This window comes from Manis pentadactyla, chromosome 4, assembly GCF_030020395.1.
Source record: "Manis pentadactyla isolate mManPen7 chromosome 4, mManPen7.hap1, whole genome shotgun sequence".
NCBI classification, from domain to species: Eukaryota; Metazoa; Chordata; class Mammalia; order Pholidota; family Manidae; genus Manis; species Manis pentadactyla.
The window spans coordinates 21,010,151-21,033,199 of NC_080022.1; the positions used below are offsets into that span (position 1 = coordinate 21,010,151).

At 41.0% G+C, this 23,049-nt stretch overlaps 2 protein-coding genes across 3 annotated transcripts; one reads left to right on the plus strand and one right to left on the minus strand.

Moving 5' to 3' along the window:
* Positions 1-436: 436 nt before the first annotated feature.
* On the minus strand, positions 437-17,534 carry DNAJC8 (DnaJ heat shock protein family (Hsp40) member C8). The gene is made up of 9 exons (XM_036914967.2): positions 17,421-17,534; positions 15,042-15,143; positions 10,650-10,706; positions 8,056-8,122; positions 7,440-7,534; positions 5,792-5,863; positions 3,240-3,331; positions 2,319-2,394; positions 437-1,259 (listed from the first exon to the last, which is right to left on the minus strand). Exons 1-9 carry the CDS (start codon positions 17,496-17,498, stop codon positions 1,137-1,139), a joined length of 762 nt encoding a protein of 253 aa, XP_036770862.1. The 5' UTR covers positions 17,499-17,534; the 3' UTR covers positions 437-1,136.
* A 2,031-nt stretch (positions 17,535-19,565) lies between these two features.
* On the plus strand, positions 19,566-21,607 carry ATP5IF1 (ATP synthase inhibitory factor subunit 1). Of its 2 annotated transcripts, none has more exons than XM_036914968.2 (3): positions 19,566-19,724; positions 19,817-19,902; positions 21,349-21,607. In XM_036914968.2, the coding sequence occupies exons 1-3, from the start codon at positions 19,638-19,640 to the stop codon at positions 21,497-21,499; spliced, it is 324 nt and encodes a 107-aa protein (XP_036770863.1). In that variant the 5' UTR covers positions 19,566-19,637; the 3' UTR covers positions 21,500-21,607. The 2 variants fall into 2 exon arrangements, with proteins under 2 accessions (XP_036770863.1, XP_036770864.1); XM_036914969.2 differs by having other exon boundaries at positions 20,138-21,426.
* The last annotated feature ends 1,442 nt before the right edge of the window (positions 21,608-23,049 follow it).

Sequence of the window (23,049 nt, forward strand, 5' to 3'; positions counted from 1 at the left end):
AGAAGCCTAGGTTCAAGTCACCCCGTTTCTCGTATCTTCACATGTTAGGTCTCAAGCTTTCTACTTCTCACCTTACGTTCCCAAGGGCTGATCCTGTTCTCTGATAGCCAACATTGGAGTACATGCTCTAAACTGGGTGCTTTCATACATTATTTCATTTAATTCTCAAACAGTAATCAGCACCACCATTTTAACATAATAGTATGCTGGCAACAGCCACTAAGCACCATGGTAGTGGCCTACTATACACCATGGCTAATCCTCCGTAAAAGCTGCCTTGGTAAGCTATATTCCTATGTGTAGATGAAGAAACTAAGGTTCAGCCAAGAAGTGGCAGCGAGTCGGGTCTCTCCAACCCCAAAGCATTTCAGGGTTGAGCCACGCCAGACAAGGGACCCACCTTCAGAATAATATCTGAGGAAAAGTACATCAACGGTCAGGGTATAAAAATTTATTACACATACAGAACATGACTACTAAGGAATGCAGACAGGCTGGGACCCAGTGGTACTGGAGGGAAGATGGCTAGCTCTTTGGAGAATCAATACGTTTGGGTGGCTTGGAGCCTCACGCCACACAGGCAGGTCAGTCAGACAGAAGAGCACATGCAACACAACGCGGGACATCAGGGAATCGGGTAACTGCTCTGCACGCCCACTGCCTTCCCTGTCTGATCTGGGGGTTTAAAGCCACACCCAGAAGCAAGCAACTGAAGTAATGGGGCTTCCAAAGGTGGCCCAGGCTTGTCTTTAAAGTCATGGTCAACACCATTTTAAGCAATATGTTTAATTGGATGATTTCCACAAACTATACATGGAGGTTGCTAACCATCACAATTCAGTGAAGTACAAAACATTAAGTTACAGGCTATGGGAAGAGAAGGCAGCACCAATGGTGGCACCTTCCAATCCTGGTTGGTCTGGGGTGGGGACAGGGAGGGCTTCTCTTTAAACCAATCCCCTCATTTCAATGTACAAAAGAATTACTCTGATCGATATTAAATTGTATTGAAAACAAAATGGACTAAAAAGCAAAGACTACTCTATGTTGGGGTGGAAATGGGAGGGAAGAATGAGTCCTTCAAAGCAGGAGGGGAGACAGGTGGGGGAAGGCTCTGTCGCTGTGACCCCAGGTGGTCACTCACGCTGCTCCATTTTTACTTTTGGTGGTCTCAGGAAGGTCCGATTTTTCTTCTCTTTCTTCCCCTTTGTATTTGCTTGGAAGTTTCGCCAGCTGTCCACACGACCATCTCGACTTTCCTGAGCACATATGTGATTTGATGTGAGAAAACTAGTTAATAAGAGGAAGAGCCTGAACCTGCTCCGCATTCCTCCTGTAGCGTAGCATAATCCAACCCAGCCCAGTCCTCTGGAATACTCAAGAGGAGAACACAACAGAGCTTTTCTCTCACTTCAATGGGCCCAAGAAACTGTCCCACCACCCCTAGAAGGCAGGATAAGCTGCAAGTAGGAAAAGGAGGACAAAATGAGTAATATTCATTACGAGGCGGCCACAATTTGTTGGGGACTGCTGGGCTAGACAGTCAGCATATGGTATTTCTAATCTTCACCAAAAGCTGACTGCAGTGCGTAGTGCCACCAGTAATTCATAAATGACACCACCAAGGCTCAAAGAAGTTAAATCATTTTCTCAAAGCTACACAGCTACCCAGCAGTACAGCCTCTTTCCAGTGCACTCTCCTTCTGCCCCTGGAAAACTTGGATGGAGGCTCACAGCCAGCACAATGCCTAGACAGCTGTGCAGAGGGCCACTAGGATCTCTTCCTCCTTATCAAAGGGCCTGCTCATCTTCTCTCTTTGCATACATGCAGTGGGATAGAAACAAAGTCAACTCTGGTTAGCCAGTTCCTACCCTGGGACTTAACTGTTATAGAAGAAAGGACCTAATGTTCCTCAATTCAAGAAACTGGCTAAACACCTGAAGTATGTAGCCAGGACATCAAAGAGCAGTCAAGTTCAAAAGCCAGACACCAAGATCACAAGAACCTCAGTTTCCACTAACACACCACTAAGTCGGGCACTATTCCAGGTTTACCCTCTAAATTAAATATGCAAACCATTTTTCTCGAGTGCACTTGGCAGCTGTGCCTACTAAGATCTCTAAAAAACCATTCAGGGTTTAGAGCATGTGGTGGCTGAGGCATGACTTGTTCTCCAAAGCTCCCACTCTTCCCCACATATCTCTTTTCCCTGGCTGTCTGTCCCAGTCAGTCCTGGGAATGACCCAGGAACCAAGTTTCTATGCTGGGAAGTTTTCTTACACTGGAATAAGAATCTCTGGCTATCATGGACATTTACCTCAAAGTTTTTCTGCCACTCCCTTTCTCGTTTGGCCTTTTCTTGAGCTTCAATCTCTTCTTCCCTTTGTCGCTTCCTAGGAGAAAAACCATAGTATTTATATGATCCCTAGAGGCTGTGTTAACCATCCAAGTGAAGGCATCTCTCCATAGAAGCAAATAAAGTAAACCAATTCCCTTGGGTTCCACAAAGATGACTGTCTGGAAAGGGCTCAAAAGCACTTTCAAGATGTCTCACTCAAAAACATGCAGATGAGACCAGGGGCAGGGCTATGGGGTAAGATATACCTATTCTGGGTACACAGACAGACGAGGTCATCCGAGTCTAGCCAACACTAATGGGAGGTTCTGGACACAGTGCATGACAGAGCTACCTGGGAACCCAGGCCACCTTACTTCAGCAGAATAACCATTACAATGGCAGAGGTCCTGACTCAGCAAGGTCTCTGGACAAACCCATCCCAAAACAAGGACATTTCACACCACCTCAACTAACAAAACGTAGTCGTTGCTAAACACCCCTCAACAATACAACCTCAGGATTTCTGAGGAGCAAGGGAAACCACACTTTAGGACAATAAACATCTTGTAAGGGATTACACTGTACAATACTACATACTCATCAAAGCTGCAGCCACTAGTCACAAAAAAGGCTCTAGCCTCAATAACTGTCTGTTTCACTCCAGGAAATGAGGAAGAAAACACGCAGCACTCTTGATTATAAACTCCTTATACAGTATTTCCCAAAAGTCAGAGAGAATTTCTTTCCCTAGTGATTAAGACATTTGGCTGTTTCAGGTAACTATTTTAGACAGTCCCTTAAATGAGATACTATATGATCCCTTTATTAGGAAAATCCCAAAGCCCAATCTTGGTTAACCTAGGTATTCAAATATAGTTTAAATGAACACATGATACATACCTTTCATGCATCTCTTTGGCTTCTCTCTCTTTCCTTTTAATTTCCAGCTCAGCAAAGAGTTTCATGGTCTGTTTGTATACTGCTTGTTTGAACTACAAGAAAATTAAGAACAAAAAATAAAAGTAAGTATTTTACCAGCAACTTGAATTAAGTACTTTTAGGTAGAGACAAAGACAAAAGCAAATTAGAACCAGCAAGGGAAAAAATTCTTCAGAGGAAACTACTTGATGATGCTAACTCTCTCTTGGGAGACAAACACAACCACCTATGAGACCTTTCCACTTTCACCATGCAGATGATACACAGGAACCTTGTTCTGGAAAAGAGCACGAATTAAAAAAAAAAATCTACTCATTATCACAACCAGTTGGGATGTTGGAGGGTCCTTTCCTCCAAATAACTTTGAAAAATTACTTTCATTCTTTTTTTTCATAAATACTTTATGATTATTCTGTATTAGGCACCAAGCTAGCTACTAGAAATATGAAGTTGTGATCAAGCAGACTAGTCTCAGGAATCTATACACTGTGGCAGAGCTACTAGTTGTACCCCCTCCTTGCCCCATTATCTGCTCTCCCTCCATCCAAAACAGCTTATCCTAAGGCCCATGGCCACCTAAGGTAAAAGCCTATATCTGCCAGGCCTCCTTAGTGAGGAGCAGCCATGTAACTCAAGCATTAACCAATGGGATATAAGGAAAAGAGATGTAGCAACTTCCTGAAATGGTCTTAGAGGGGCACCCTTATCCCTCTTGCCCCCTTCCTCTATTCTGCTGTTTGTCAGATGGGTGAGGTGATGACACATCCTGGACTGTAACGATGAGGGCAACATCCTTGTTGGCAGAGCCACAGGAAGAGGGAGACTGAGTCCGTGGATGACAGATGGTCCAGGGCTGCCACACCAGAGGCCACCTTCCCAGAGACCACTATACAGGGGAGAACACAAGTTGCTGTCTTTTCAAACCTCCATTATTTTGAGTCTCAGCTGTATGCAGCTGAAGTTATAATCTAATATAGACAGAAATATAGATAATACATTAGATGGAAAACAGAACTCTATTTTAAAACTTTTTTCTCTAAATATAAAGATACTTTAAATATACAAAGAAATATAGAAAATAATCCATCATGCAGATTTCACTGGACCTAGATCCTAAAATCACAGAGACTGGAGCAAAGAGTAATATATGGTGAAAAAGGCAAGAAAAGGAGTCCCAAAATTTCTGTCACTTCTTTTTAATACTGCTATCTCCAGGAACTGCTCAATGAGAGCAATGCTGACAAACTCCAGTCCTTAATAAGGACAAATACCAAAGGAGTGAAGGAGACTGTAAGGAATATTTCAGTATCTTTAAGAGCTTCAAACTCTCCCGGATGGACAATTACTGGTGATTTTTAATTTTTTATATTTTTCTGCTTTCTCCAAACTTTTTATCATTAGTGTGTGTTCCTTTATAATCAGGAAAAAAAAAGACAACTACATAAAGTTAAGATTCTTAACAACTTAGGAGGACCAAGAAGTATTTGAGATGGTCTTAAGAAAAGACTGAAGAGGGTAATTAAAGGGAAGGGGAAATAAGACTAAAACTAAATTACTGGAACAAATAAACCCAAAACAGATGGCTAGTGGAAAAGATAACCAGCCTAATGGTTCTCAAGCAGCATGACCACACAGAAGATGGGACCAGTTTCCGTTAGCAAAACCACTGAGGCAAGAAGCTGCAAGGAAATTTCCCTAGCAAAACAGCCTCTCCTCTATAAATCTTTAAAAACAAGGTTAAGTATGTGGGTAAGTTATTTATTGACCTAAATTGAGGCAAGATTAAGATGACTTCAAATTTTTCAGGTTAGTGAGGCAATCAGACACAATCTCTTTCTTAATTAATATCCACTAAGGAACCCACTAGCTTAACCAGCGCTCTCCATTTCCCTGTAAATTATTGCCTGGAGCACAAGGAGCCCTCATGGCTAATACACAGCTGTCCACCAGGAGTCATTTGTAACTGCTCTCAATGCTGTCTGACAGTTGCAATTACTATGATACCTATGTGATTTAGTATCACAGAAGCTGATGAATGTGGTTTCAAAAACAAATGCTTCTTTCTTTCAAAACTAAGTGGAATGCTTTAGAAAGGGTCAATAAACGTAAGTCCCTAAAAATAATTGCTATTGAGACATCTAGAAAAAACTGGAAAATAAAAATAAAAAATATCTAGGAGTCTGCTCTTGGTTTGCTTCATAAGCACCTACATGTTCAATGCACTACAAAAGAAAAGTAGAAACTAGGCATAATGCTTTGGTGTGTGTGTTTTATAAAACAAAATCACCTGTGAACTCCAGGCAGCAGATGCACACTCAAAGAAAAGGCCATAGCCCTGAGTCCAAAGAAGAGCGAATTTTTTTAAAAGGTGAATGAATGTACATTTAAATATTCTGAGGTTAAAATAAAATGTTATTACGTGTGCGTCACTCTTTAGGCTTCCCTCTCTTTAACCCGCCCATCAGTGAACCCAATCAAGTGAGGTAAGGTGGCTTTTCCCATATTTAACTCACCATCTCAGGATCATCCTCCTCCACATTTGTAGGTTTTCCTTCTTTCTTTAATTGCTTTTTTCGCTCTTTCACCTAAAAACAATTTTTTTCATCAAAAAATGAGCACTCATACTTTGAAAATACTCATTAAGTTGCACACATATGAGATGTGAACTTTTCTCTAGGTATAGATAGGTGTAACAAAAAATTTGCATTGAAAAAAGATGAGCCTCTCCCTTCTGCTCCAAAACAGCAATGCAATCAAGGAGAACCAGGAACCAGGGGTCCTTCTCTAACCTCATCTAAAACTCACTCTACGTGGAAGGATGCAAGGGGACCAACCAGCACGGGAGTTGTCCCCAACTCTTAGATCCTAGGCCAGATCCGAAGAGCCTTTGGTATGTTGAACAGATTACCCATTCATGTTTCATGGCTTGTAGTTATGTGTTTATAGCAAAGAAAATACACTTGTCAACTTTTAAAAGGAGCTACAGAATTTGTGGCATTAAGTATATTGTTTTCTGGCTTTTCTACAACTGCATGCTTGATCATTTTCACTGTGAAGCCCTCTTAAACCAATAGTTTTCACACCACATTAACTAATGTTTTTATCACCGTGGCCACCACTGTGATCCAAAAAAATTAAACATACCCATCACACAAGAATGACATTGCCCCATTGAAGAACCACTCAAGTCTTACTCCAGCAAAAAGCTAAGTGCCTTCTAAGCTCAGAAAGACCCTACTGCCACCTTGTGGTCACAAAGCCTGTGGAGGGCTCCATTGCAGACAGAACACAGAGGGAGGGCAACTCCACAGGGATTTAAAGAGAAACCATCAGATGCTTTTCGGACTTCTTTCAAAATTTGGCCACAGGGGCCATTTCCAAACACATGACCAGCAGGACAGAGTTACAGCCATCCATCTCCTCTTTTTACTGACCTTCTTCATCTAAATTGGACTCTATTGATTATACGGTTCTATTTCTGATCCCAAAGTTCTTCAAAGAACAAGTCACATTCACATTCACTCCCAACTGAAATAGCTCTTAGAAATAGCCTTGAGATTCTTGCCCCAGCAAGTAAAAAATTAGAACAAAGACCTTTCTTACCTCAAGCAAGCCATCTTAACATTTCCCACCATTCAGGAGACTTAGGTAAAACAAAAATATAAAGCCAACTATAACTGAATTTACTTCAAGTGAGTCCTTCCTCACTCACTTTAAGTTATTAATACAGACATGTACCTCCTCCTATTTTTAAAAAAATTTACTCATATCCCCTTGCCAGCCTTTCTCAAGCCCATGTTCCAACCCCTTCATAGAAACAAGAATAAAAATCAAGGGTCAAGCATCACTAGGCTGTTCCACTTTCAGAATGAGGTAATGTGACATGTGATGAGATGGCAAGAAAAGCCCTCCCTCCACAATACAGGACTGGTAAAGAAAGAGTTAGGAGCTGTATCTTAGCCACTCCTCACCCTGAGCTCTAGGGACAAACTCTAGCTTTAGGCAAACACTATTCATGACTGCCACAGCAAAGTGGAGGAGACCATGTAAGCGGTCACAAGTCACACCAGCAGGCATTGCTCTGTTAATATTTGCCCTCCTACAAGGAGCCCGAGGCTTGCTATTACTTCCTGTAAACACAGCGGCACTATAAATACTTACAGTGTGTTCCACGTATTCTTTTCCTGCCTGAATTACATCCAGGGCCCTCTTCTTTTGTTCCTGATCCAGTAGCAACTTGTAAGCTTTGTCCACAGCTAATGCAAAACATTGAAATTAACTGTTTCTGCAAACACCCTCTGAAAGTCTGAACTATACTCAGGCAGTGTAAATGGCTTTGTGTCATCTAAAAGCATTCCCTACTTTGTTACATTATTTACTGTTGTTAAACTAATTACAAAACATTCAACTACAGCAATGACTTTCCTTGAGAGCCTTGGAAAAAAATTAAATGTACACTCAAGACTAAATACACCACATCTAGGTTTAATTCAGTGGTAAAATACTTCCAATTATTTTTCATGTTCAAAGAAAAAAAAATGATCCTAGGCAATAATTTTGTTGGCACATAAAAGTTTTTAACAAAGCAAAGTTAAGGTTTATTTCTTAAACTGCCAACATTCTACTTTGCAGTGACAACTCTTCACTGAAAACCACAGCTTCTTCATGACCAGAAGACAAAACTACAACATTCTTTCCTTGATCCAGGACGAGGAACAGTTTGTCCCTAGCATTGATTGATTATATAGTACTCAGAAGCAGGTAAATTTACAAATACCTTCAAAAGCCTTTTGTGCCCTGTCAGCATCGTCTTGATTTTTGTCAGGATGCACCAATATGGACAACTACAATAAGAGAAGAGTTAGGTTTGTAGTAAAAGGAACATTTAGGTAATCTTTGCCTGCACTGTGCCTCTTTTACCACCAAAAGCTCTAGGGTACTATCTCAAAAAAGACTGTCAGCCGGAAAACATTTTTTAAAAATTAGTAAGTATCATAAAATGCCCCAAAATACTGGTCCTTAACAAAATTCAAGCACCAAAGGTAAATGCATAGCTGGGAAACACTTAGGGTTTTAATCTCAAAGTTGAGAACAAATGTAAGCCTACCATTATGAGGATGTTACAGTTTGGAGGAGCAGAACTAATAAGAAGTACCAAGCCCCACGTACATTCCTTACAACTGAGCATTATGGAGGATGGAACAAGTATAAGACATCATCTTCTCCCTAAAAGAACTTTTAAATTAAGGCAGTGGTTCTCAGTTCTGGCTGCGCTCTGACTCTTTAGAGCTTTTTAGAAAATCCTCAGACCCTCTGAACCAACCTCTGGCATCTGCACTTTTTAAACCTCTACTAGACCAGGTATCAGATAATATTAAGGAATTAAGTGTTAATTTCGCTAGGTGTTACAAGTAGTTATGCAAGAAAATGTCCTGTTGCTGTTTTATTGTGGAGGACATATGCTGACATTTGGGGAGAAGTATCATGGTGTCTGTAATTTACAACAATCTAGCCAAAAAATACATACTTAATAAAGCAAACTGTTGCATATATGGTAAGTATATGGGTGCTCATTGCTCTATTCTTTCTAAAATATAATTAAAATATTTTTACACTAAAAATCCCTACAGGTAATTTCTTTCAGACAGCCATGATTAAAAATTACTGATGTACTGTCACTGACACAGAAACCAACTAGAACAGACAGACTGTTGAAGGATGACTGCAAGTGGGAATCTAACACTAAATACAGCATTACTAGAGCCAGAATCCTGGGTACTAATTCCAACTTCAATCCCCTAATTGCTAGCTGTGAGAGCCTGAGCAATTAACTTACCCTGTATCTGCCTCAGTTTCCTCCTCTGTAACTGGGACAATACTAGGTACCTACATTGCACTGGTTTGTTGTAAGCATGAAATGAGATTATGCAAGTAAAGAATTTAGCATACTAACATACACTGACAACAGTTAACAAATAAAGAGGACATAGTGTATGCCAAGACCTATTCTTAGTGTTGTATGTGTCATTTAAATCCTCATAACAAGGGTAGGCACCATTATAATGTGAATCCTACAGATGTGATTAACAGGTGCAGAAAGGTTGAAAGTAACTCGTACAAGCCCAAACTGCTTCTAAGAGGTACAAGCCAAGATTGAAACTCAAGTCATACAGCTCCAGGGCCCACACTCTTAATCATATGAAAGACTAAATAAGAACTCTTGAGTTCTTTGTGTAGCTACATAAAAAGTCATTTTGACTATGCATTTGAATGCTTGTTTATTAAACTGAGAAAGACTGCTAATGCATTACATTAGGAAACTTAAAATTTTGGAAAATGGGAAAAAACGCTCAAGTCTCAAGTAGAACTCAGGAAGAAAAAAAGCTATGAAATTATATAATGGAAAATGACTAAGTAGACAAAGATAAAAACCATCTTGGCTTAACAGGAGATCAGAAGATGTTATGAGTCAGCACTGTGGGGGCAATGACTTTACTGAAGAAGCAAGCATAACAGTGGATATTAACAAGCTATGCAGGAGCTGAGAATTATCTCAGCATTGGTCAGGCCCTATTAAAATAGGAAGTACATGAGAGATATAAAGAAGTTGAGGCAAGTTAAAAAAAGAAAAACATGAAATACATAGGAAGTTCAATTTGCACAGACAGATTACATACAGGGAGTGTGATTATTCGACTCAGTGAAGGAAAAGTGGGGATTTTCAGCTGTCAAAATTGGAAGGGTTTTTTAAAAGGCCACTCTGAGACTTTGTAGCTAATTATTAAATATACAAATGGGCACAAAAGCCCACTTTATATTATATCAGGTATCTCTTGGGCATTAATTTAAGTTTGCAAAAGATAAAATCATTGAGGAATTAGGTCTCAAAAATAAAAAACTTATGTATCATTTAATATGTTCTCTCCTGGAAGCCAGGGGCTTTAGTAAGTATGGCTCCAGGTAGGCTCTACTATTTTACCTTGTACTTCTTCCTCTTAATTAAGGGGCTGGAGAGAGCCTATTCTGATATAAAATTCATTCTATTCAGAGGTAAAATTCTTTCTATTTTCCTTCTCCCTTACCCGATTGTATGCTGCCATCATAACCTTCAAAAGCCCACTGCCTACCAATAACTGTACTGCTGTAGGTAAGCTGGTTTGAACGTCAGAGGTAAGCTATGGTCATTCAATTATTTAAGATTTTATGTCACTATGAGTGTTTTAAAGAGTTACATAAACTCAAGTTTAAAAAAGAAAAAAAAAAGTTAAATTTTGGCTTAAAACCTGAAATAGCCAAGTCCTAAGAGAATCAAGTGCTTACTACATTTCAAAAGGTTCAAACTCCATCTGTTACAGGAAAATAGTACGATACCTGCCGAAACCTCTTTTTTATTTCTTCATCTGTCACTTCAGGATCAATCTGAAGAACCTGGAATAATCAAAATCAAAACTGTGAAAGAGATAAAAGAATTTATAAATTTAACAGGTGCCCAACAATTACATTTATTACAATCAGCATCTAGGAAAGTACTTGGCTCACAGTTCTAAAAAATGCTCAAGAAATATAAATGAGAAAATCAGTACCAGAATAAGAGCTATGCCATTTTAGGGTTCTCAAAACAGTGGTTGCTTTCACTCCGTCAGAAAAATAGTAATTTACCTTAAAACCCATGGATATGTTTCCAGACAATAAGTAAATGTTGCATTTCTCCTTCATTCAGTAAGTAACCCCCATATACCCTACTTATCTTTGCAGATGTGGAGAAAGTGTAACAACTCAACAGAGAAGAAATTAGGCTGGCTACCTGATTTTCACCTCAAATCGGAAGTGCCCACTGGCCCCACACTGTAACTGTAATTTACACAGCCCAATGGTTTTCAACCCAGACTAAATATCAGAATCACCTGTGGAAACCAGAGAGCAGTGCTTGGGGCCCACTCTACTAAACTCTGATTCCAACTCAGTAGAACTGGGGTACAGCCAAATGGCAGGAACATCTATACTTTTTAAGCAACACTGTTTGAAAAAATAAACTTAGCCATTCTTCTCCAAGCCTGGGTATCCTGGTGTTGACAGTCTTCATCAAAGCTCTGACCCCATCACCTCAAATTCATACACCCATTCACACATTTCTTTGGTAGCTGCTACCTGTTGAACACACTGAAATGTACTGGAAATGCAAAGACAGGTGAACAGGGAAAACATGTTTTTTTAAGTTACCATTTAATCAGTACTTTTTTAGAAAGGGAATGTTTTAAGATATACAATGGAATCAGATGACTCGATAGTGCAGTCCACGTATTAAATACAGCACCTACTGGTGTTCAAGACCAGAGGAAGGAGCTGAACGGGCAAAGGATGAAAAGGATTTGTTAGGAATTCAGAAGAGCAAGCCCCACTTCAGTGCAAGTGAATCCAAATTAACATTTAACAAGATCCCCAAGTGATTGGAATCACACTAAAATTTTTAAAAACACTGGTAAGGAATGACGACAGAAATTAGGGGGAAAAAAGTACATTCAGTAGAAGAACTGAGGGTCAGTTATTAAGGGGGGCAAAGAGAAAAAAAAATCAAAATAAATCTTAAAATGAATCATACATACCAGAGAAATTAAAACTGAAAAGTAATCTGCCAAGTTTAGTTAGATGCTTACAAGGCCTTAGAAAAATCTGGCAACAAGTTACAGCAAGATTTATAGCAAGATTTCAAAATACTCAAACAGCTCACCTACAGTACAGCAATAGAGTTTTTGGTAGGCAATAAAGCTGAATCACCAATGCATTCAACAGAGTTTTGAAGCTTATGACAAGAGTATACCCATTCTCAAGTGCTGGGCATATGATCGGGGGTGAGACAAAAGGAAGAAAACTTCAAAACAAAGACTATTCAAGAGTCAATGCACCCCTCATACCTTCCCAGAGAGAAAGAAACTGGGGAAAAGTCACTCAAGAGGAGGAATGCAGCCATCTAAGACTTACAGATAAAGGGAGGGAACTGTACATCTACAAAACTTCAGGAGCACCTTACCTTACCTTGGTCTGGGAAAAAGAATGTACTGGACCAAACCAAAGTCCAACGAATCCCAGAAAGTGTCCAAAATAAATGAGAAAGGATGGAAAACCTCCTGTCACCTCTCTCCCTCTCCCTCACTCCCCCGACCTGTCTCCTCTCCCATTGTCTCTCTCTCTCTCTCTCTCTCTCTCTCTCTCTCTCTCTCTCTCTCTCTCACACACACACACACACACACACACACACACACACACAAAGCCTCCAATAAAGCTATAGGCTAAAACTAGTCACAGGCCATATGTAATTCATAAACCTTGCCTGGTTACCAAGTTAAAAAAATAAAATAGCAATAACTGAGGTTTTTTTTTTTTGGACAATTGGGACCATTTGCATGTGGACTCTATCTAAGCTGGATGATGTTACTGAATGTTCTCCCTAGGCGTGGTAATGGTGGCATGCTTATGTGGAACTGTGTTCTTCTTTTGAGAAGATGCACACTGAAGTATGTAGGCATGAAACATCACAATGTCTGCAGGTTACTTTCAGTTGCTCTAACAAAAATGAAGATTATATGTACGTACATACACACACACACACACCCCAAAAGTTGTTTTGCCAAGAATTCCATCACATGCGCACTGATCACTGTCAACAATTATTCACCGAGTGCCTTCAAAGCTAATCCAACTCCTTTTCTTTCTTTGAGAGTTGGAGGTGCAATGTGTGGTCATGAAACACAGTGAAGACAAAGGGCCTATCCCCATGGCCCAGAGCAATCTGAAGTCAGTTTTAGACATTTAATACAAACTTTTGGAGCATCTTGGATTGCTACATACTGTGCTCACTACTGCTTTTATGGAATTTAAGGTTGAGCAAGGAAGAACAGACAAGACATTCTTACAAAAATATTAAGTGCCATATTACTAATATGGCTCTAAGGAAACACATAGGTCTGTTCAGATTCTTGGAAAGTTTTTTTTCTGAACTCCTAATGTATCTCAGGCATTGGGGATACTTCAATGAAGAATTAATCAGTCATCACATAGAAACAAAAATGCTGGACTGTGGAATTTATGTAAGTTCCTGAACTCAAACTGGAAGTCTACCTTGAGATCTGCTGCTTGAAAGAGAAATCCAGTCTTAGGTCAAACTTGAACTCACTGACTTGTTAATAAAGTACAAGTTCCAGAGTCCTGTGAGATAAATCCTCTTTTCAACATACTGAACAAGATAAACAGAAAACAAAGTCTGTGGTGCTGTCTTCTGGGGCCTTAAATCAAAAGAAGAATCATGAAAAGGACAGCACTGAGCAGGGGCAGAGGTTCACCTAAGCTTATGGGAGGAAGTGGGGGAAGGCCCTTAACCTAAGAATAATTATAGAAAGAGTAAGAAAGATGCCTGCATAATTCTAATAGGGACAACTTAGTATCAGAGAATTCAAGAAAAGTCTTCACAGTGTACTTGCAACCTTTCTGCACATCTGAGATTTTTCTTTTTGTAAATAGTTGATACACATTATATTGGTTTCAAGCATACAACACAGATGTACTATTATTAAACAGTTACACACATTATTAAATCATTACCCCAACTAGTGCAGTTACGATCTGAACCTGAGATTGTTTTAAAATGAATACACTCTTCAAAAAACAGAAACGATGGATGAAACTTAAAAATATTATGCTAAGTGAAATAAGCCAAACACAAAATGACAAATGCTGTATGATTCCACGTATATGAAGTACCCAGAATAGGCAAATTCATAGACAGAAAGTAGAATAGAGGTTACCAGAGGCTGGGGGTGGGAGGAATAGGGAGTTATTGTTTAATGCATTTGGAGTTTCTATTTGAAATGATGAAAAAGTTCTGGAAATGGAGATAGTGGTGATGGTTGCATAACACTGTGAATGTACTTAATGCCACTGAACTACACACCTAAAACTGGTTAAAGTGGTTAATTTTATGTTATATATATTTTACCACAATAAAAAAAGTGGGGAGAAAAAGTTTTTTTACAAGTGTTCAGTGTTATGTTTATAAGAGGTAACAATATTCATTTCAAAATTACTTGTAAGTGTGAACAACTAGAAACTAAATACCCTACAATAAATTGTTTAAATTATACAGACTTTAAAAAATGTATAAAATTTTTTTATGTAACAATATAGCATTTAAAATAGCATGAAATGTGTGATCCTCCTTTTTGTAAATAAAACTTTTAAAACAATTTGAGTTTAAACAATTAAGAATGATTATTTCTCTTAAGTGGGAATATATATGACTATTCTTGCTTTCCCTGTATTTCAAACTTTTATATGAAATATGATTTACTTTTATAATCAGGAATAGTTTAAAGTTATAAAACTAAGGAAACCAAAAAGTATACTGCTTGTCTGTAATCTTGTAATCATTTTTTGGTTGTTGGATTTTTTTTACTTCTTTTTTCTTGTGGGGAAACAAAAGCTTTAACAAGCAAACTAAATCAAAGGTCCTTAATTTATTAAGGCAGGCTATCCCTTCACATCTGAAATAAATGTGCATATATTTGAGTTGCTAAAAGATGATGGAGAATATCTGACACGGTAAAGACCATCTCATTTTCCCCAACATACTGCCTTTCAAGCTCTGCTTGCAATTAAACCACCCAAGTTCAATTTTAACTATGATACAAATTAGGTATGTGTTCTGATGTAAGTCTTCCTGCAACTATGAAGCTCCCCATCACCAGGACACAGAAACAGCAGACAGCTCACCTCAAATGGGTTCAAATTAAAGTAGGAGGAACCAGGACGGGTCAATCTTTCAATTTGATTTTTGGACGTTAGAACTGAATCTCTCTTCTCGATTTGTTTCACCTAAAATATAGGGGATAAAAACTTCATTAGTAAAGCTCAATAATAAAGTCTCCGTTGTCATCTTAAGTTATGCACTGACATGTTCAGCAAACATTTATTTGTGTGTCTACATGAGCAAAATATTTTGCTAAACACTTCAAGGAATGACTACAATAGCTACCATTTGCTGAATTTTAATAATGTAAAAACTTCACACATTTATTCCTCTCAATCCTATACAATAGATACTACCACTCCCATTTTGAAGATAAGGAAACTGAGATTTAGCGAGGAGGTTAACTGACTTGTTCCAATTACCCAACCTGTGAACTAGAATTTTAACCCAAACAGTTGTTGACTCCAAAGGAGGCATCAAGAGGATGCAAAGAAAAATAAGTCACAGTCACCACCTTCACCTTCCAAGAGCTTCCACTCTAATGATGGAATATGTACCTGCATGTGTTCATACTTAGTTTGCAACTTATTTTCAGAAAGGAAAAACAAATTATACTGAAATATATACCAAAAGCAACATAAAAGAAGTAAATGGGGGAGGATCTAAAAGAGAAAAATCCCCGACCTGAAGACGATACTAAGGAGAACAGGCACCAGGCAGTCCCAGAATGACATCCTTGGTGCCACTGTCAGAACTGGAATGCTATTGGGAATGAATCTCTGGTATGTTACATACTATCTTTATTCTTATGGCCAAAATGAGTTTGCAAAGAATTTCAGTAATATAAAAAGCCATTCCTTCTCAATATCTTCCCTCTTCACTCTTTTTAAAAGAACATGCAACTCCCAGCACCTCCCTCATACTATCTTCTCTACCAGACCTATTTTCCTCATAACTCTTACCAGTATCTGACATAATGTCATACATCTGTGTTTATTGTTTATCCTTCTCTACAGAATGCAAGCTCTATGAAGACAGGATTTTTCTCTCTGTTGTTCACTACCACATCTCCATATACACTAGTACATGTCAGGGGTTCCATAAACATTGGTTGAATGATAGTAGGGTCTGTTCTGGGTACTTTCTCTCATTCAATTCAAACCAACCAGGACTGCTTCTTTTTTCCCCTTTTTTTTTAACCTAAGAGATGGTTAAGTGAAATGAGTTTCACTAAAATTATTTAGTAGTCACTAGAGATCAACAAATTTTAACACCAGCACATCAACACCTTCAAGTGAATTAGGCATTTAAAAAGGACAGACTATAAAGGATGTGCGAATTTACGTGTTTACACTTAATACTTTGGAGAAACTACTAAGTAACAAGCACTGATACAAATAACAGCTATAAAAGATGAATGTGACTTGGTGCTTAATTTGGGGTAGCTCACAGTCTGATAAAGAGCAATGGCATTCCTCAAATCCATACCAAATTAAAGAGGTCCACCTTCAGCTTTGTTTTAACTCTTAAAAAGATGCTTTTACTTTATTTTTTTTAATGCTTATACTCTTAACTCCTTCAACTCTCATAAAAACTCATTTTAATATTAACTCTCATCTTACAGACACGGAAACTTAGAATCTACAAAATCAATGACTTGAAAGAATTCAGTCACAGTCAACTGCCTTGCAGAAATCCAATCCGAAGTCCTTTGCCTCCAAATAGCTTGCTTTTCTTTCATTCTTTCATTCATTCACTCAACAACCTTTACTGAGTAACCACTACCCACCAGGTGCTGGATACGCAGCAAGTCAAACGAGGCTCAGACCAAACTTATTCCCATCTTAACAAGATATCAAGCTGTTATTGTTGTAAGACCCAGAACAAATTATTTCACCTACCTAAACCTCAGGCTTTTCATCTGTAAAACGTAATGCCTACGTGGCATGATGCATAATGCCTGGCGTTCACGAATGGCAGAAATAACCACTAATACAACTTATTACAGAGGACTACGAGTAAAGAGCTCTTCCGTTTAGAATAAAAATGGGGCCAAGACAGCTAAGTAGCCCCCAGGAAGGCTAGCCTCTGCGAGCCTCTGCCAACCCCTGACTAGGTGGACTTGGGGAACTATAACTATACACGCGACCAGGCACTTCGTTGGCCGCACTCGCCGTCTACTCGTAAACACCGGACCCCGACCCCTTTTCATCGCTCTACAGATCCCACACCAGCTATGCTGGAGAGGCGCACACACACCCCACCAGGCCCCCGCTGCCCCTCAGGCCAGACAGGAGTCGTCTCCCAGTGGTACAGGCCAGGAGGACCGCTGCCCTCGTCCGCTGGGGAAGTGGGCCCGGCAGAGGTCTCCCCGGTGCCGCTATTCCTCACTCGATGTTCACCTCACTGTAGAAGGTCATAAATGCTTCCTCTGTGCTGCCTCCGCCGCCCGAAGCCCCGCTCTCTCCTGGAGCCGCCATTTCCCCGGCCCAGCCACCACGTGACCCTTCTGCGCACGAGCCGCCTCACGTGATTCCTAATGGCCCGCCCCACTAGCACCACCCTCTTCTTTGAGACGCCCTCCCTTCTTAAAGAGTTCGCAGCCCAGCCAGACAACTGCAAACCTAAATAGATTTTTTATTAATTGAGCTAAGATGCATTTAACATACAATTAGCTATTTTCAAGTGAACAATTCAGGAGCTTTCAGTACGTTCACACGTTGTTCAACGGCCTGCTTTATCTAGTCCCAAAAAAGATACCTGACACATTACCCCATCTTTCCAACCCCTGGCAACAACTCATCTGTTCTATGGATTTGTCTGTTCTGGAATTTCACATAAATAGAACCATACACTATATGATCTTTTGTGTCTGCCTTCTTTCACTTGCATAATGTTTTTAAGGTTCATCCAAGGTAGAGCATGTATCATTATTTCATTAATTTTTATGGCAGAATAATACTCCACTGTGTGTTCATACCACTGTGTTTATTCGTTCATCAGTCGATGGACATTTGAGTTGTTTCCATCTTTTGGCTATTATGAAATATTGCTGAGAACATGTACATACATATATTTTTTTCAGTACCAGGTTATACTTTGGGGGCAGAAGGGTATATACCTAGAAGTGAAATTGCTGAGTCATATGGTAATTCTATAATTAACTTTCTGGGCAACTGCCAAGCTGTTTCCACTGTGGCTGCACAGTGTATTCCCACCAGCAATATATTAAGTGTTACAGTTTCTCTGTATCTTTACCAACACTTATTATTTTCCTTTTTTTTTTAAGTTACAGCCATCCTAGCACCTACATGTATATTTTGCACAAACTCAGTAATACGTTCTACTGAATGCCCAGGCTAGGCTATGGCATAATCAAGATACTAAAGAACAGTAACTGAGAACCAGAATGAGAATCTGAAACTGAAATGGTACTTAGATATCATCTAGAAACACATCAAATTATCACTACATAGTGGGTTTATAAGTGATTGTTATTTTAACCTTTTACTTTTGTGTTTTTACAAGTTTTCCCCAACAAACATGAAAATGTGCCCCACAGGCATTCCTTCCTATTTAAGTTATACAAACCAGAGCTGGTATTTTTCCAACCAAAGGGTGATCAATAAAAAGCTCTACAACTTCACTGAAAACAAAGAAGGTATTTGTATAGTCATAAATAAGATAATCTGGCCCAACCATCTCACCTAAATAAAAAACTGGGTCCAGAGAGAGAAAATGTAGTAGACAAGGCTATTAACTACTATTGTCTTGGTTACATTTGTTAGATGGCTGAAGGAAGGTCCAAGCAAAGCCTTTCCTAGACTCCCACTTATGCTCTATTCACTTCCTTGCATTACATTGCCAAAGTCCAGTTATCAAGGACATTCAATAACACGTTAATGCAATTTATAAATGTTACTCCAGTGCCTACTTGATCAAGGCCCTGATAACTTCAGAAGGTGGAACGTGCAAAGAGAGAAAGAAAGAGCACAAAACAGGGAGCTATAACAGAATGACTATGGAGGTCAGGGAAGATTTGAGGTGACATTTAACCTGAGGCTTGAGAGTGAAATATCAATGCAACAAAAGGACACTGACATCTCTCAAGAGACAGAGACATATACATAGACATAAAATGTCCCACAACCCTAAATCGGGGCATCTTGGATATAGCCCTCCCCCACCCCCACCCCCACCCCCACCCCTTATATTACCCATCTTATTGGTGTTTAGTAGTCCAGGAAAGGGAAGGCTTCCTGTGTTTAATAATAACAACTTTAGGATTGGAATCGTGGGGTCAAAGTAGACGCCACACCTCATCCCGAGTGGGTCCGAGAGCCGAAATTTTGGCTGAAAATCCCCTCTTTCCTCCGCCATTATTATTCCCCAGTCCTTTGACCCCTGAGCCCTTGCTCGGGGTTGGCCAAAACTAGGCCCGCCTGTCGCTCAGGATTTGCTGTGAACTACAAGAACCCCGCCTCTCCTATCTTATGATTCGCTATTTCCAGGTTCATCCCGCCTCTCCATCGAAAAGATTGGCTGCCTGGCCGTCAGCGCCGTTAGCGCCCACGGAGAGGCTGCCCTGCAGGGGATTGAGAGGTGCTGCGCTGACAACAATGGCAGCCTTGGCGTTGGCGGCGCGGATGCGGCTCGGCGTGGGGGCCGTTAAGGCCCTGGAAGCCCGAGGCTACGGCTCCGACCGGGTACGCCGGCGGCAGTGTCCGCTGCCCCATCCGTCAGCGCGGACCTCACAGTCCGCTGGGCAGCGTTAACCGATGTTCCGATCTCTCCACAGTCAGACCGCTCCGACGCGGGGTCGATCCGGGAGGCTGGCGGGGCCTTCGGAAAGAGAGAGCAGGCTGAAGAGGAGCGATTCTTCCGGTGAGGCCCATGCGGTCCCAAGCCCAGCCCTAGAGCTCTCAGGGCCTTCCAATCCTTCTTAAACTTCCAGTCGTCCCATCCCTCCCTGCGGCGCTCCGTTCCCTAACAGAATTCCCATGCCTCCGAACGCAGGACGCCCAACATTCGAGGCCCCTGTTGTTACCGCCGCTAGGGCGCTCCCAGTGCCTTGCCTAATCGTCCCAGGGCCCCCAAACCAAACCATTTCAACCTGCAGGTGTCCAGGATTCTCCAACCACGGTTCAGCTCTTACTGAATCATTTACCATCCCCACCTGTGGAATTCTCTCCGGGTCGTGCGAAACACCCCCAAATGCTTCACGGAGTGTCTAGATCTGACCGTCCAATACTTGCAGACCGCCAGAGCCTGACTCTCGGCCGTCACTCACCCATCACCCCTCTACGCTCTTTTTTCCCCAACACGCCTTAGCTTTGAGTGGATTCCCTGACTCTAAAAGCCCTCAGCCATTTGTAGACCCGCACGCGTGTCCCACTTGGGCCAGAGTGAGTGGGCCTTAGAACTGGGGGATGCTGCTCCCTGTTGGAAACACAGCCTAGCGCTTCCTAGACTTTCCCCTGCTCCGCCCAGCCCAGCCCAGGCCAGGCCAGCCACTGGGCTGGGCCTATCCCACTCTCTTGCCCAACCTTGAGTTATCTTTTACTGACTTCTGTCCACGGTGGGGATAAGTGTGAAACTAATCTCGTTTCTGCTACTTCTTTATCTTCTCATTTCTGTCCACTCTTGCTCACTCTTAAGAATTATCACCATGGCACCTGCCTTACCAGAAAGCCAAGGCACAGCCCTTAGAGAGCATCTAACTGGGCCCCTACATTTTACAGTTAAGGAAAACTGAGGCCCAAGTGTGGCCCAGCCAACATTTGAATGGTCCCCTCTTGAAATCGACATTAGACGACCCATACAAGAAACCATCCCCCTTTTTTTTTCTCCTTCATTTTGGCTTTCACAGTGGACCGTGAATTTTTCTAGGTAAAGAAAGCTCTAGATAAATTGGGATAGGATATGGATGATTGTCCTTTAGCTGTATCCCTTTGTGTAGCCCCCTCCGCTTGTTCTTTTTTTCCCCAAAAAGGTACTCTGTTCTCTAGGTTGTTCCTCTGTTAAGGCACTGGGGGCTCTGTCACACCTCTCTGGAGTTTTCTACTTAAAGAGGGATCTGAAAGGAATACTTCATTAATGATGGAATTCCAGGCACTAGCACCAGGAATCATTTTGGTTGTCTCCTAAAGATGGATACATCTTAAGATGGGGCATTCTTTCTCTAGTGGGGCAGGAGGAGGTAGAAGAGGATAACCAGCCAGATTCCTTTGGAATTGGGACTCCATTCTTCACCTTAGTATTGCGGGTATGCTTAGAGTCTCTTCAGGGTGAAAGATCGGGATTAAACCCAGCACCACTGTGTCCTTGTAGAGCACGGACTAGAGAACAGCTAGCATCCTTGAAGAAACATCATGAAGATGAGATCACTCATCATACAAAGGAGATGGAGCGTCTGCAAAAAGAAATTGAGCGGCATAAGCAGAAGATCAAGAAGCTAAAACAGCATGATGATGACGATTAAGTGCACATGGTTCCGCAAAGATAGGCTACATGTGTAGACATAGTTCTGGCTTGATATCTATCTGTGTGCTTCCAACAGATAATAATAAATTGTTATCAGTGAACTGTGTCTAATGCCTTCTTCAACTATCTGGAGAAGGGCAAGGGGGTACCCTACTGGACTGCTAAAATGAATCAAATGGTACCTGCAATAGGGAGCTCAAAGGCAAAGCATGGTGTGATTAGTGACAGCTTATGGGCACTGGGAGGGGTATGACTGGGAAAGATCACTAGTCGGAGGTGGTCAGAGAAAGCTTGAAAGATAAACTCCAAAGGCATTAGGTCAAGAGCAGCTTAGAAACCAGGAATTTTGCATTTTTTAAATGGATTAGAGAACACTTCAGAGAAACTAGTTAATCTTCATTCTAATTATCCTTGTGCAGAGAGAGAATTAGAAATCATGTATTTGTGGTCGGTGTCTTGCCAATGGGTTTCAGCCCCTGGCAAGGTTGCTATGGATTCAATATGACCAAAGAAAATGACAGCAGAACGTTCTCGGGGTGAAAGGGTTATACCCAACTTTATTTCCAGGTGGCAGGTCAGTCACTAAAATCCCATTCACTCAGAGCAAGTCTGCATGCAGCAAGCCTGTCTCTGCCTCTGGGCCCCTCTGTCCACACAGCTGTCCTCTGGGCCTGTCTGCACAGCTGTCCTGTAGGCCTCTGCACAGTTGTCCCACACAGCCGTCCTCTGGACCTCTGCACAGTCATCCCACACAGCCGTTCTCTGGGCCTCTGTCCTTGGTGCTGCCACCACTCCAGCCTCTGCTCTGCTCTCCTGCAGCCTTGCATCCCTGCCACCGTGTCGCGCTCAGAGCACTGGGCAGAGCTCTTTATATAGAGTCAACAGCCATGTATTGCCCACAGGTGTGCAGTGAGCTAGTCAACCAGGGCCAGGTGAGAATCCTGGCCACAGGAACTCTCATTTTATTCAGAGCGGTCAGTACATTGGAGTTCAGACTTACATCCAGATTTGTTACTCCTAATCCAATTCTGTTCATTGCAGAGAATCAGAATTGTTTCTGAGATTATATTTTGCTTCAGTGAGTATGCTCTTGATTCAAATGAGATTTTAAGGCTTTGTCTACCTAAATTATTATACAAATTAGTTGTGTAGCTCCTCTAGGCAAAAAAAATTGAGGTGACGTTTTGAGCCATTAGGAAATTTTCAGTTCACGGGTCATATGCCCCAGATTTGTGTTGAGTCATTTGTTGCAAGACCCTGTGACACCAAGGCCCTTAGGGCCATTGAATGATAAAGGCTTAGAGGAGTCTTTGACCCTGCCCTCCAACACTAGGTAACTGTTTCCGAAATACTGTCCATGGTGCTCCTGAGGTAGGAGTGCTGAGATTGAAGTAACCAGCAACAAAATGACCTCAGAGATGAAGTGCGAGAAATGGTCACACTAAGTCACATGTCTTTTTTTTTTTTTTAACTTTACAGCAGTACAAAATTTGAAAAGTTTAAAAATCAGTTAAGGAATAAGTAACATGTTCCATTTTGCATTTTTGT

What these genes read in the sequence shown, in the direction of transcription:
- DNAJC8 (XM_036914967.2), bottom strand. Translation starts at nt 17,498, where the DNA reads ATGGCGGCTCCAGGAGAGAGCGGGGCTTCGGGCGGCGGAGGCAGCACA. An exon ending in TAAAAAAGAGGTTTCGGCAG is followed by an intron (nt 8,123 to 10,649) that starts GTATCGTACTAT and finishes CTCTTATTGTAG; the next exon opens with TTGTCCATATTGGTGCATCC. An exon ending in AGGAGGATGATCCTGAGATG is followed by an intron (nt 3,332 to 5,791) that starts GTGAGTTAAATA and finishes ATTTTCTTGTAG; the next exon opens with TTCAAACAAGCAGTATACAA.
- ATP5IF1 (XM_036914968.2), top strand. Translation starts at nt 19,638, where the DNA reads ATGGCAGCCTTGGCGTTGGCGGCGCGGATGCGGCTCGGCGTGGGGGCC. An exon ending in GAGGCTACGGCTCCGACCGG is followed by an intron (nt 19,725 to 19,816) that starts GTACGCCGGCGG and finishes ATCTCTCCACAG; the next exon opens with TCAGACCGCTCCGACGCGGG. An exon ending in GAAGAGGAGCGATTCTTCCG is followed by an intron (nt 19,903 to 21,348) that starts GTGAGGCCCATG and finishes GTGTCCTTGTAG; the next exon opens with AGCACGGACTAGAGAACAGC.